The sequence below is a fragment of the Antechinus flavipes genome, chromosome 4 (assembly GCF_016432865.1).
Source record: "Antechinus flavipes isolate AdamAnt ecotype Samford, QLD, Australia chromosome 4, AdamAnt_v2, whole genome shotgun sequence".
Classification (NCBI taxonomy): domain Eukaryota; kingdom Metazoa; phylum Chordata; class Mammalia; order Dasyuromorphia; family Dasyuridae; genus Antechinus; species Antechinus flavipes.
The window spans coordinates 321,974,448-321,988,810 of NC_067401.1; the positions used below are offsets into that span (position 1 = coordinate 321,974,448).

Genomic DNA, 14,363 nt, shown 5'->3' on the forward strand with positions numbered 1-14,363 from the left:
TGCTCATAAACTTCTACTTCACCAGTTCCCCTCAGTGGTTTATACTCAGGAAGGGAACTTTAGGTATTGATGGCCAGAAAGGGAAATGATTCAGTAAGTACTCTAGAGCTGAAAAAAAAATTTAGTATGATCAGTAATTAAGTATAATGTTAACTTTTATTTTTAAAATTATATAAAATAATTTTCCTTCTATTATACAGATTACCCCTAATCATAAAAAACATGAAGCATATTATGTGCATTTTTTACAAGTATAAATTACTTTTATTAATCAGAATACTGCTCTAATTACATTAAGACCAGGCCATATTTACAACTGGCCCAAGGTTCATCAGTATGGGAACCTCCTAGTGAGTAAATGCCTTCTTTTGAAACAGATGGGCACTTATTCTATAAATGATTTTAGATTATTGCCTGTGGCTTTGAAAGATTATTTGCCTGGGGTCACATAGCCAGCATGCATCACATGTGACATTTGAAACACAGTATTCTTCATTTTGAGGTTGGTATCTATGATATGTTGCCCAATCCTAGTTAATTGAAATTATTTTGATATTTTACCTTCATCAAGCTATGTCTATTAAATGATCTTTTACATTGCTGATGAAGCTAATATCCTTTAGTTGTATATGCATCTCAAGTTTTTTTCTCTAGATTTGTTAGTGGTATTGGGGTCGTGGTGGTACCCATGGACATTTTAAGCTTTTAAAGTATTTCTTAATATTTATCTTCACATGAGTGATAAATACATACATGCATACACATATACATGCACATGCACTAGTGTGTGAGCTTCCTATAAGCCTATAAAGATCAGAAGTAGAATTCTGGAAGAAAAGGAATTAAGATCTCTTCCAGGGAAAAATCCATGGGCATCCTGATTGTTTGCTAGAATAACTACAAAGAGCAGCAATATAGACCTCAGTATCCAAGAAAAAGTTAGATCAATATTCCTAGTCTAACTGAGGATTTAATTTGTATTAACCTTGCAAACTCTTTTTACTTTGTTTTTCCCTTTTACTTTATAGGTTGCCATAGCCAAAGAATTCATCACCAAATGACCAGCTTACTGGCCTTACTTAATTAGCCTGGTCCTTGGAAAGCAGACACATAGTCTGCTGCCAGGACCATACTGGCTTTCCAGCATGGTCAAACCATTTGGAGTTCGTGTGTTGCTAAGTAGCCTGTAATTAAGGAATAATGCCAATGTGCCCACCTGAGAATCACAGGGTTTGAGAAAGTGCTGACTAGGAAAAAAAAAAAAGGTAGAGAAGACAAAGTTGTATATTCAGAAGAAAGCTTAAAAATGTGATATTGCTGCCAGAATGTGAAGTTCTTACCTGTACTATGAAGTGTTTTTATCATATTCACTACAATACAAAGTAGCACAGAACTGCTTACTGGTTATTATTTTTTTGCTTCAAATGCTATAATTATAATTAATTCAAGATCACTTCTGATGAGGGGCAGTTAGGTGACACAGTAGGTGGAGTGCTGGGCTTAAAGTCAGGAAAACTCATCTTTGTGAGTTCAAATCTAGCCTTAGACACCAATTGTGTGATCCTGGGCAAACCATTTAATCTTGTTTGCCTTACAGCTGGAGAAGGAAATGGCAAACCACTCCAATATCATTGCCAAGGAAATCCTAAACAGGGTCACAAAGAAGAGTCAGACATGACTAGATACAAGATCAGTCCATCTCTAATGGGATAGAGAGTTGTTCTGGGAATATCAAAATCATATTAGAAATTAAAATTGTAATCTTGATCTAAATAATTTGGAGAAGCTAAATCATGATAAATTGTTTTCCAGTGAACCTACAAGAAAAGATTGTTTTGCTCAGGGAATATTGAACATGTTACAGCAACATCTCGTATATTAAACATTTTAGTTTAATAGCTAATAGTTACATAGTGCTTTAAGGTTCACAAAACATTTTATATATGTCATCTCATACCCACTATGAGGTGGGTGCTATAATTCACATTTTAGTGTAATGCGCTGAAGCTTGAGTTGATGCACTGAGGTCCCAAGCACATGAGGCTAAATAGTAATTGGACCATACTATATTAATATATATGCTTGGAGAATGGCCCCCACCCACTCTTTGTGCAAGTCCTGATGTGTTGTATAGGAAACGATGATTTTGGTGGGTGGAGGCAGGGGAGTGGAAAAGAAAGGGAAGGAGAGACTGCTTGCATTGCCATTGCGACAGCTTTTCAGCTCAGATCCCCCTCTGTTAGCTGGCTTCCTGTCGCAGCTGCCCATATTGCTATCACAATCTTTCTTGCCCATATTGCTATCACAATCCTTATTCATTTCTTCACTTCAATAAAGATTGAAGATTTTTCCCTTAACCTGAATTCCTGACTCCTGTTGGTTTTAAACACGCAGTCATTACATTTTGGGAATGAGGAAACAGGTTCAGAAAAGGCAATGAGGCAATGTAGTATAGTGCATATAGGTGTAACTGGAAGGAGGAAGCTTGAGATCATATCCTATCTTAGATACTAGTTATGTAACACTGAGAAATTTATCTGTACACCTTTCCTAACTGGATTCTACTCAAAAGATTCAATCATTGAAGCCATAAATACATCACACGTAAACACCTGAGCCCTATTTATAAACCCTAATTGCCATAATTACTGTTTACAACATGCGAGTGATCCACTTTGCCCTCCTAAAAGAACCAATTTCTTCATTTGTAAAATGAGTGAACTGGACTTGGTGCTAGATCACCAAGAGCTAGATCTTAAGTCTATAATCCTATGATTTGTTTTTGATTGCAATGGATAGGCTGAGCTAATATAATAAAAAATGTCAATTCTACCTAAATTAGTTTACTTGTTCAGTGCCATACTAATCAAATGCCAAAAAATTATCTTATAGAGTTAGAAAAAATAATGGCAAAATCAGCCTTAGTTCTTATGGCTTTATTCACAATGTTCTTTCTATTATCCAAGGACTCAAGAGACTTTGATCTATTTTTGATGTGGTCATGTTAGCTCTCTTCTCAGTAACATCTTATCCATTTTTGTTTTTTCCCCCCAAAGTGAGCTAATGTGCTGACACCAGGTATAGCAACAGAGACCCTGGATTTGAATTCGATCTCTGTGTTTTCTATCTGTGTGAGCAAATAAATCTTTCTGGTGCTTGGTTTAGTCATTTGTAAATATAATGAGGGTTCTAGATAAAACTGAAGTTACCCTGCAGTTCTGGATTCTATGGTTTATGATTGTAAAATCCTCATCTTTTCAAAATGCATTTTCTTCTCACCTGCTGTCAGTAAAATTAACACATACCATAAAGTATGAGGATGAAACTGTAATCAAATATGCTCTAATTAATAACTATTCTGTTTGATCTTGCTAACTAAAGAAAGCAGTCCCTTCTCAGAGCAATACTGTATAGTCATAATTAAAGATAGAGCTAAAAAAAACTATAATAATCATTTAAATCATATCAAGAAATAGTCATTGTAAGATTTTCAAAAGTCATGTGGGAATCTTTGTTAATAGATATTTTTTTTTCTATGTGATAGCTCTTCATTTTTTTTTTTATATTTTATTTTATTTAATAATAACTTTGTATTGACAGAATCCATGCCAGGATAATTTTTATACAACATTATCCCTTGCAATCGCTTATGTTTCGTTTTTTCCCCTCCCTCCCTCCACCCCCCCCCCCAAGATGGCAAGCAGTCCTATATATGTTAAATATGTTGTTAATAGATGTTGAGGTGAGGGTGGGAACAGCAATAACTGTTAAAAGGAGATTTCAAAAAATTTTATTTTTTGACATTAGGTGTTCTATCCTAATAGATTTTAATTATGTTTATTTATTGAATTGTGACAAGTAAGATCATCGGATATTTCAAAACAATCTTAGTTTGAATTCTATATTGGCTAATATGTACAATTTTCTTTATTATTATCAAGCCCACTCACTTTCCTTCCTACTACGATTTACCTTATATAACAAATGATAATTGAGTTTCCACTATCGTCAAGGAACTGTGCTAAGCACTATGGAAATTATAAATAAAAGCTAAGTAAAATACAACTCCTGCCCTCAAGGAGATTATAATCTAGTAGTAAGACTGAGACAAGTAGTGAATGATTGTACAGTCTCCTAAGAGATACAAAAGATTGAGAGGAAGAAGAGAACCTTCAGATGGGGGATGTTGAAAAACTTATTGAGGAAGTGGTGTCTGAGACAGGGTTTGAAGCCTGAGAAACATTTTGGTAGGAGGACTTTCTGATACACAAATCCAAAAAGTACAAGGTGCATGTGAGAAATGACAAACACAGTTTGAGTAATATGAAGGATATATATAGAGTGAAGATCATAGTACTACAGAGCTTGATCTTAGTTGTAACAGTGATCTATGAATTTGAGAATTTCTTTACCAATTATGGTAAATAATATGGTTATAAATTATGAACTGGGGATAACCCTGGAAGATGGATGCTATTATCTCCATTTTACAGTTCGGGAAAATGAGGTAGAGAGAGGTTAAATGATTTGCCCAAAGTTACATAACTAGGAAGTATCTAAGGTAGGATTTGAACTCAGGTCTTCTTAACTATCCCCAGAGCTCTATCCATTGTGCTGCTTAGCTGCTGTTATCTGGAAAAGCTCACTGTATGAGCTGCCTCACTTCAAAAGACCATACTCAAAGTTAATAAGAACTCTTGAAACTCTCCATCGTACACCTGTGATGGGATCCTAGCATACACAACTTGGAGTTGCTCTAGGCAGAGACTTGATTTTATTCTTCCTGCTTCATTAAATATACTAATAGCTCTGTTGCGGAGGATGGGTAGCTCACTTCACTGTCATGGCTGGCACAGATTTTAGCAGAATGCTGGGAGTTCTCACTATAGCAAACCAAGTATAACCTTATCCACTCTAGATGAAAAATTGTGCAATGTTTCCATTCCAAACAATGGTAGAAGCGTGTAGTAATTTGGAGAGTTAGAAATCTTTATTCTATTCTCTCTCCATTTTATCCTCCCCTCCAAATTTTTTTTCTCCCCAAACACTTATAATTCTTATGAGAAGGCAAAGCACAGATTATACTTAGACCAATACATTTTATTAATGAAACAATAACAAAAAGAAAGTTCACTTGGAGATAATATTGTAAAGATAAATTTGGATAATATTTCAGACAATAACGGCCTAAGGAATTTGGATTTAATTATGTGAGAGACTGCAGAATACAGTCTATGGAAATAGATGAGAAAGGAGGTGAGGAAGACAGAGGATAAATCCAAAATTTTGGACCCTGGTGACTGAAATATGATCATGATAATTATGATTTTGCTTTCAGGAAGTTATACAGGTTGGATAAGATGACCGGCCCAAGCACTGTATATGTCTAAATGGTCATTAGAGACAATTGTCTTTAGATTACTGGGGTTGGAAGCCAGATGACAGAAAGTTAAGGAATAAGACAGGATTAAGAACTAACTTGAAGGGATATTAGGATAGAGGAAAGAGTGTGTGTGTGTGTGTGTGTGTGTGTGTGTGTGTGTTTGGGTGAAGGAACAGGATAATGAAGACCTGATATTTATAAGCAGAAAGATGTTGATAATGAGGGAGGGATTGAAATTTCAAAAGAGAAGACTATAATGGTGCAATATGATCCTCATTAGCTCATGAGTTTCAAAGATTGTCAGAATCCATGCTCTGGAATTAGTATTTTCTAAAATTTTCTATAGTATTTTCTATAATGAACCCCAATAAAGTAATCTACAATTACTTATAGATGCTGTCCCTTAATTGAAGGTCCTAGAAAATACAACTATTTATATATATTTATTTTTACCAGACTTGACAGAGAGGGATTTGGAATAGAACAAGTTATCTGTTGCTGAAAATAAATCTTGTAGATCCTACATTAATTGAAAAGACAATTCCATGCCTCATTACCCTCCAAAACCAGAAACACCCAGCAACACTTGACAAGAGGCCTAGAAAAAATGGCCAACAAGTTTAGAACCATCACTATTGGCAGCTAAACAGAAGCCCGCCACAAAGTGGGAGGCAAAGAGTGAAAACACAATGTATTTCTCTTTCAGTGTAATTATGTCTAGGGCTATTTTCCCCTAGAAATGGTTCTTGGGATTTTTTTTTCAACATGTGATTTCATTGGAAACCCTGTTATAGAAACCTTCATTAATGCAGGTTGGTAATTAGTTTGTAATTTATAGATTTGCCTGGATGGGGATATCATCATCTCCTAGAAAGACTAAGTGACTTGTATAAGATCACATGGCCAGTCAGAGGCAGTACAACCCTGACTTCAAGGAAGTTCCTTTGAGGTCCTAGTAAAAGGTCCTCAGCTCCAGAGGACCACCAACCCCAGGAAAGAAAGCAGGTTTAAAATGAGAACAACTTTAATAATACTGCATCTCCTGCAACAGACTTCTCTCTTTTCATTTTCTTCCTGAAAATAGAGCCAGGAATATAGAAGAGGGAAATTTCTTGTCTGAGAGTCAGAAAGAGGTAAGACAATTTCACCGGCTAATAAAAAGAAGTGACACTATTTTCTTAGACAGTATTGGGTGATCAGAGAACACAATATTGACCATAAGGAAGAGTCCCAGGGATGCATCTTCCCAGTTTTTGCATGGAGAGGAAACCTGGAGGAGGAAGCCCAGAAGCCCTCTTACTCCTTGAAGCTCTTATCCTTGCCCCTGCCAGTTCCCTAGCGTGGGAATCCTGAAGGTTATCTCTGTGTATTCCTCACTCTCTCCAGGTTATTTTGATCTTTGTCAGGAGGACCACATGGACCTTTCTCTTTTTATGAGTCTTCAATCCATTGTCACCCATTATCACCCAGCTTTTCTAACTCTCTCCCAGAAATATTTAAAGCTGACCCTCTACTTTGAATGAGACTGGAATCAAAACATCATTCTTATTTTAGTCTCCTTTTGCAAGCTGAACTGCCCATACATGCTTCCGATTATTCATTATTAATAATAATGATTTCACTTTAATAATGATAAGACCATAATCTTACTGCGCTTGACAGTTTACTAGGCACTTCATTCATAACTCTGAAGTCTTTCTTTTAGTAGAGTTTAAACTCTTGGAAGACAGAGATGGCTTTTTGGTTTTCTTTGTATCATTTAGTGTAGAGCCTGGTACTTAACAGTCGCTTAATACAAGCTGTAATTAGATAGAGAGCGCAAATATTCCATTTTATAACTGAGGAAACTTACGCTCACGTAGGTTAGTTAAGAGTCATACAATTTCCCACAGGCGAAATCCGAATTCGAGTCCTTCCTGCCCCCCATGTTCCTATCTTCTGCCTCCAAGAACTACTCTTTTTACCATCATATTATATTTGCAGGATTGGTCGTTATTATTATAATTGTTCTCATTTGAAACCCATTCTCCGTGGGGTTGGTAGTCCTCTGGGGCTGAGAACCTTTCACCAGGACCTCAAAGGAAAAAGGAGCAGTGCTTCCTGCTGGCCTCCCACCCTCCTCGCCTACCAACCCACCCACCCACCCACTGACTTCTCTCCAAACGCCTTCTATGGTTTCAAGCCTCCAGCCGCACGTGTTCCTTTCACGCCTCGGAAAAGGGTGGGGGGAGATCAAAAGGGAGGGGGAATAAGAGCCCTATTATTTCTCCGGTGGGAGTGGCGAGTCAGGAAGCACCAAGTTAGGAGCCGCCCCTTTAAACGTTCAGCTTTGGCTGGATCCTTCCTTCTACTTTCCGGATGGAGGGACAGAGCTGGGAGAAAGTTTTCACGCAGCGTTGGGTGGGGGTGAGTGATGGAGTCGGAGCTCCACGCATTTGCTGTTGTTGGAAGGACTCTGGACGCCCAAGCACTTGTTGCGGCCAATACTTGGTGAGGAGCATGGACATCTTGTTGGCTTTTTTTAATTCGTAGGAGATTGTAGCCCTTCAAAGCCAATTCACTGATCCAGGAAAAAGACTAGACAGGTCGAAGCGGCCAAGGAGAGGTCCAGAGAAAAGAACGAAAACGAAGGCTGAGTCCAGGGACTCCGGCTCTTTGTCATTAAGTAAATGAAGAGAGTTGAATCCGTTCCCATGCTGCGCCAGGGGACTGTTTCTCCTAGGGGTTTCCAAGCACTGCAAAGGCGTTAACCCTGACTACCTCTGGAACAGATACAGCCGCATCTCTCTACCAGAAACCTGGAGGCACAAATTGATTAAAGGATTCCCGCCACTAACCACAAATCAGCCTCTCTCTCTCCCTCTCCTTTTTCTTTACTACTTTTCAGTGTCCCCTTCCCACCCCTCTTGCCTCTATACTTCTGCGATTCCTTGGTGACGCCGGATCGTAGCTGTCCAGCACTGTAACCTGGACCCGCGGAACTGAGAGGACTGCCCTCTTGGGAATCCTCCGCTGTTCTCCACAGACAGCCTGGGGGCAGGTGAGGGGGACATCTCTCTCTGTCTCTGTCTCTGTCTCTGTCTCTGTCTCTCTCTTTCTCTCTCTCTGTCTCTCTTCTTCCCCTTCTTCTCTCCCCTCTTCTCCTCTTTCCTTATTCCTCACAGGTCTCTGTTCCCCAGCATTTGAGAAGTGACCACGCACCAGGATGCAGCTGTGTAAAGGCCGAATGCTGGGCATCTCAGTGGCCATCGCCCATGGGGTCTTTTCGGGCTCCCTCAACATCCTGCTCAAGTTCCTGATTAGCCGCTATCAGTTCGCCTTCCTGACTCTGGTGCAGTGCCTGACCAGTTCCACTGCTGCCCTCAGCTTGGAGCTGCTGCGGCGCCTGGGACTTGTCTCTGTGCCCCCTTTCAGCCTGAGCCTGGCGCGCCCCTTCGCCGGGGTCACAGTGCTTTCCACGCTGCAGTCCAGCCTCACCCTTTGGTCCCTACGGGGTCTGAGTCTGCCCATGTATGTGGTCTTCAAGCGTTGCCTGCCCCTGGTCACTATGCTCATCGGCGTACTGGTGCTTAAGAACGGGGCTCCCTCCGCTGGGGTCCTAGTGGCCGTACTCATCACCACCTGCGGGGCAGCCCTAGCAGGTGAGCAGCTAAAAGCTTCCTTCCTCCCCCACTGTATTCTCCTGGTTTTCCCTTCTCCAGTTTACACACTGCCCGACCCTAAAGCCCCGCTCCCTCCCAGTCCTTTCCTCGCTGCTTTATCCCGTTTCCGCCTTCTCCATTGGTTCCCCTTTTTGGTGCTGCCTTAGTCTTTCAAACAGTCTCCATCATGCCTCCCTTCATCAGTGCCAGACCCAGAGGGCTTGGAGCCTTTGTTAACAATAGATCAAGACAAGGGGGTGTCATGGTAAGAGTCCTAGATTTGATTAAAGCCTGGGTTCAAGTCCCAGCTTTGTCCATTATATGCTGTGCATCTCGGACAAGTAACTTTCCTTCTTTGAAAGCCAGTTTCCTCATTTATAAAAATATATCTATAGAGTAAGGGAGATAACAGGCTTAGGAATTCCGGGGTTCAAATTCAGCTCTGCTACTTTACTGTCCGTGTAAACTTAAAAAAGTCATTTCTTTCTTGGTTTCCTTATCCTAAAATAAAAGAGTTGAACTAGATTATGAGTTCTTAACCTGCAGATTGTGAATTTTTAAAAAAATTATTAATTATTTCAGCAGGATTGCTTCCCTTTGTAATCCTATATATTTTGTTTTATGTATTTAGAAACATTATTCTGAGAAGAGATTTCACTACAATGTCAAAGAGGGTTGTTCTGTGATACAGAAACCCAGGATCTTGGTTGTGCTGACAGCCTCTGAGAAGATGGGGCTGGGGACTTGCTTTAAACCTCTGAACTCTTAGACATGACTCTACGACTAGAACTGGGAGTAGGATTGGAGTAGGGGAGGGAGGTAGTATAGGGGAAGAGAAGATGGTAGAGGCCAGATCAGGGTCATGTTGGGATAGGAGGTCACCTAAGGCTGCATTTTGGAGAGGGGGAAGGAGTGGAGCAGAGGGACAAAGGATGGAAAATAGTCCTTCTTTGCCAGATTCCATGACCAGATTATATATTAATATATGTTGGCTAATGGGATCCAGCATGAAGGAAATCGAAAGAAGGAGAGTCACTTGATAGGAAAATAGCACTCACTTTAAGCAACTATGGACTCATTGAGGAAAGGAGGGAGGTGGGATAGTTTCCACAAGCAAAAATACCCCTCACTCTCTTGAATTCAGTTTCCCAATGAGTACTCTTCCTGGCTATCCTAAATATGCAGTGGAAACTTGGCAGCAGGTCTGTGCCTTCCCGGGCTAACCACAGTCAAGGGTTCTTTCCACACTGCAGAGAAACAATCGCGTTCCTAGGTACAATGGCAATTTGGGGGCATTAGGAGAGCTCAATGTCCATTCAAGTTCTCCAGACACAGCCCTTTCAAGCTGTCTATGAAGTAAGATGAAGGGAAAGGAGAACCCAGTTTCAGTTTAAAATAAGGAGATAAGAAAGAAATTCTCTGCTCCCCTATATGCATCTAAGAGACAGCTTGATGTTGTAATAAGCTCACTGGCTTTCCAGTTGGAAGGCATGAGTTGGATTCTACCTGTGTCCTCATTTATAAAACCATGAAAAAGGCCCTTCCCTTTTTGGATTTCACTTTCCTTACCTGTAAAAGGAGGGTGCTGAACAATTGGTTAAATAGCCTCTTAGATTATTTGAGGATTTAAATATCAATAGTCTTGTGTATAGTACTCCATTTTCCCTAGGAGCTCAAAGCACTTTACTTTAATCCTCACTAAAGAGAGGATGAAGACCTATCCTGAGTTTTCCTTTAATTAATGATAGAAATTTTATCACAACAAAGCTTAGCATGAGATAACAATTCACTTGACAAAGTCAGGGAGTTTGGTTTCTCTACTTCTGATCCCATCTTCATTATAAATACATGTAAAACTTCTGCAAAAATAATCTTTTTTTTTTCCTCTTCCAGGAGCTGGTGATCTAACTGGGGACCCCATTGGGTATGTAACAGGTGTCCTGGCAGTATTAGTTCATGCTGCTTATCTTGTGCTCATTCAGAAGACCAGCGCAGACTCCGAACATGGAGCCCTCACAGCCCAATATGCTATTGCCATCTCTGCCACCCCTCTACTTATCATTTGCTCCTTTGCCAGCATGGATTCTATCAATGCTTGGGCCTTTCCAGGATGGAAAGATCCAACCATGGTCTGCATCTTTGTGGCTTGCATTTTGATCGGCTGTGCCATGAACTTTACTACCCTCCACTGTACCTACATTAACTCTGCTGTGACCACTAGTTTTGTTGGAGTGGTGAAAAGCATAGCCACCATCACAGTGGGTATGGTGGCCTTCAATGACGTGGAGCCCACTTCTCTGTTCATAGCAGGTGTGGTGGTGAACACCTTTGGCTCCCTAATTTATTGTGTGGCCAAATTCATCGAGACCAGAAAGCAAAGCAGTTATGAGGACCTGGAGAAAGACCATAGGGAAGTCTTGCAGGAGACAAATGGAGCTCAACCACCATTTGTTATGGAGCCCCTGCCTTTGGAGAAAGGAAATGGTGACATGGAAGGAGAGGAGACAGCCAGTGGGATCAGTCAGCCCTGTATAGAAAAGCCTAAACATGGTGCTGGGGAAACAGCACTGGTCTCCAGCAACAGCCAGGAGAGAGAAGGAGTTACTAAGAACTCATTAAAGGATGCTTACCTCGGAGTGTGGAGATTGGTTAGGGGGACTAAATATATGAAGAGAGATTATTTGCTAGAAAATGAGGAACTCTCCAGCCCCTGAAAGGGAAATGTATGTATATTATAATAATAATTATTATATATGTATAAAATGTACATATATACATACATACAAACATTTTATATATATGTATATGTTTTAATAAGGAAGATCATATATTTTATTCCTATTCAGGTAGGGAGCACTCAGAAGAGATTGCAAGGGCAATACAATATGATTGTATCAAATACAATATGAGAAAACTAACTCCTATCTATATTATTTTCACTGAGATTAAAGGGTATGAAACTGATTAACAAAATAAGATAAGTTGCATTGGTTTTATGTTCTTGACTATTAATATTTTTTATTCTCTGCTCCCCTCCTCCCCCAGGTATCTATAAACGGAATCTAGAAACGATATACTTTATAGGCCTTCATAGGAGAGTCAGGACCAACAGTTCTGTTAAAGTGGGGACTATAATTTTGCTAACCTGTCAGAAATGGGGAAAAATAAAATAAAAATGGCACTTGCTCTATGAAGGCAGTGATTTGATAGACTCTATTTATAGATATTTTAAAATCTTGTGTTTACTTTTTGGCCGAATTTTTCTTCAGTCATTTTAAAATAAATGATCATATTGAATTTTTGTAGAGGAAGTAAGAGCTTTTTTGAAAATACTGGTCCCAGATTTTAAAATGAGGTATTTACAATTCATGGTTAGTAAATACAAAGTTATTTTTATTAACAGAAAACTATTTATGACCTTTACCTTGTAATGCTGAACCACTAAACACCAAATCCATTTTATATTGTTTTCACTGTGTTTGATATTCTGTAGAGTGAACACACGGGCTGGACCACAATTCAACAGTGACTGAATCTCAGACAGGCAGGATAAAAGAAATCTTGGAATATAGTCCTTTTACTCATTTAAAACCAATTTTGTGGCATCTTCAGCTGTGTTTATGTTAGAATGATGTTTTTCTAATATCAAATTGAAAACACAAATACTGGTTTGTTGCTTTAACTGTTACATTATTAGAAACTCATATTTTCAGTGTTTGCTGTTCAGTGCTGCTATAATCATTTTGTATTTTTTGCCTTTAATATATGTGTATGGACTGTCTATTATATAGGAGTGATGTTTCATAATTCCCAAAAGGAAAATGGGAATTTGGTCAAAGCAGCCCGATTTTCCACTGAAGGAGAATGATGTAAACTAACATGAAACTGTGCCTCCTCTTGAGGCATATCATATTGTTAATAGAATTCAGTGAACATGGAAATGGGATAATAAACTGTGTCATGCTTTGCAGAAATCTGTTTTTTAATGGTGTTGTGCATCATTTCAATCAGTCAAAAAGACATTTTATTAATCCTTTATTAATTCAATTCAATTCAAGCATTTATTAAGTGCCTACTATGTACCAGACATTGTTCTAGAAATAAAAAGACAAAAAAGGAAAACAAATTTTGCTCTCAAGGAACTTATATTCCACTTAGAGAAAGAGTGTTTACTTAGATAAATGAATACAAAATAGACACAAAGTAATTTTGGGGGGTACAGACAGCAATAGGGAGCTCAGAAAAGACCTTGTGAGTAAAGAGATGATAAAGCTGATGTGGGAATTTTGGAAAGTGTAAGAAAAGAGGGAGAACATCATAAGCATCTATATTTCATGCAAAAATACAACTGAATTGCTATGACTGGGAGACAGCAAGAAGTCTAATTTGCTTGGTATGTGTAATCAGTCTGGAAAGCTAGAATGGAACCATATTGTAAAAGATTTTTAAAATTTTATTCTAGAGGAAACAGGGTGAATAAAGCTTTTGGATCAGTGGAGTGGTATTATTAGGGAATATTAATATGGCAACTGTGGTGAGGTTGAATTGGAGGGAAGGGAGTTTGAATGAGACAGAGTTCCAATCCTAATGGAGCTTAAAGTAGAACAGGTAGCTATAATATACACACCGGTATCTAAAACACAAAACATGATATCTCTGCTAACAAAGGGACATGGAATATTTGAGTGGGTGTCTGTCTTTCCTGAAAAAAATGATCACAGAACAGGTGCTAGATTACCATTTATGCTATAACTTCTTCCATGTTATTCACCGAATTATAGAATTATGAAATGTGAGAGGTCATCCAATTAAAATTCTTTATTTTAATAAATTTTATTGATATCTTTTGACATCATAGTTATTCCTGGATATACTACAATGCTCACTGAACTTTCCCACAGAATAAAGAAAAACAGTTTAGCAAAACCAATAAATTAATAAATGCATGCAAAGTATCTATTAAGTATTTATGGATGAAATGAGACAATTCCTGGCCTCAAGGCGTTTTCCTTTAATAGGTGAAGACAGAAAACCCCAAAAAATGGTTTGGAAAATTATAGGAATGGTGAATGGAGTTAAAGGGGAATCAATTGAATGTTTTCTACTTAATAGCCGGTTTTTATTTAGCACTATATATTATCTTGGTGGTGGTAATATAGTAGATAGAGAAACAGATTTGGAGTTGAGAAGACCTGAGTTTAAATCTTACCTCAGATAATTACTAACTATATGTCCCTAGTCAAGTCATTTAACTTCTCTTAGTCTCAGTTTTCTTATCTATAAAATGGGAGTAATAATAGCACTTGGCTGATAGGATTATCATGTCAAATAACATAAAA

The 14,363-nt window shown here is 38.7% G+C and overlaps 1 protein-coding gene across 1 annotated transcript; it reads left to right on the forward strand.

Moving 5' to 3' along the window:
* Positions 1 to 7,761: 7,761 nt before the first annotated feature.
* Positions 7,762 to 12,998, forward strand: SLC35D3 (solute carrier family 35 member D3). Its single transcript, XM_051993528.1, has 2 exons — positions 7,762 to 9,024; positions 10,918 to 12,998. Exons 1-2 carry the CDS (start codon positions 8,589 to 8,591, stop codon positions 11,736 to 11,738), a joined length of 1,257 nt encoding a protein of 418 aa, XP_051849488.1. The 5' UTR covers positions 7,762 to 8,588; the 3' UTR covers positions 11,739 to 12,998.
* Positions 12,999 to 14,363: the final 1,365 nt, after the last annotated feature.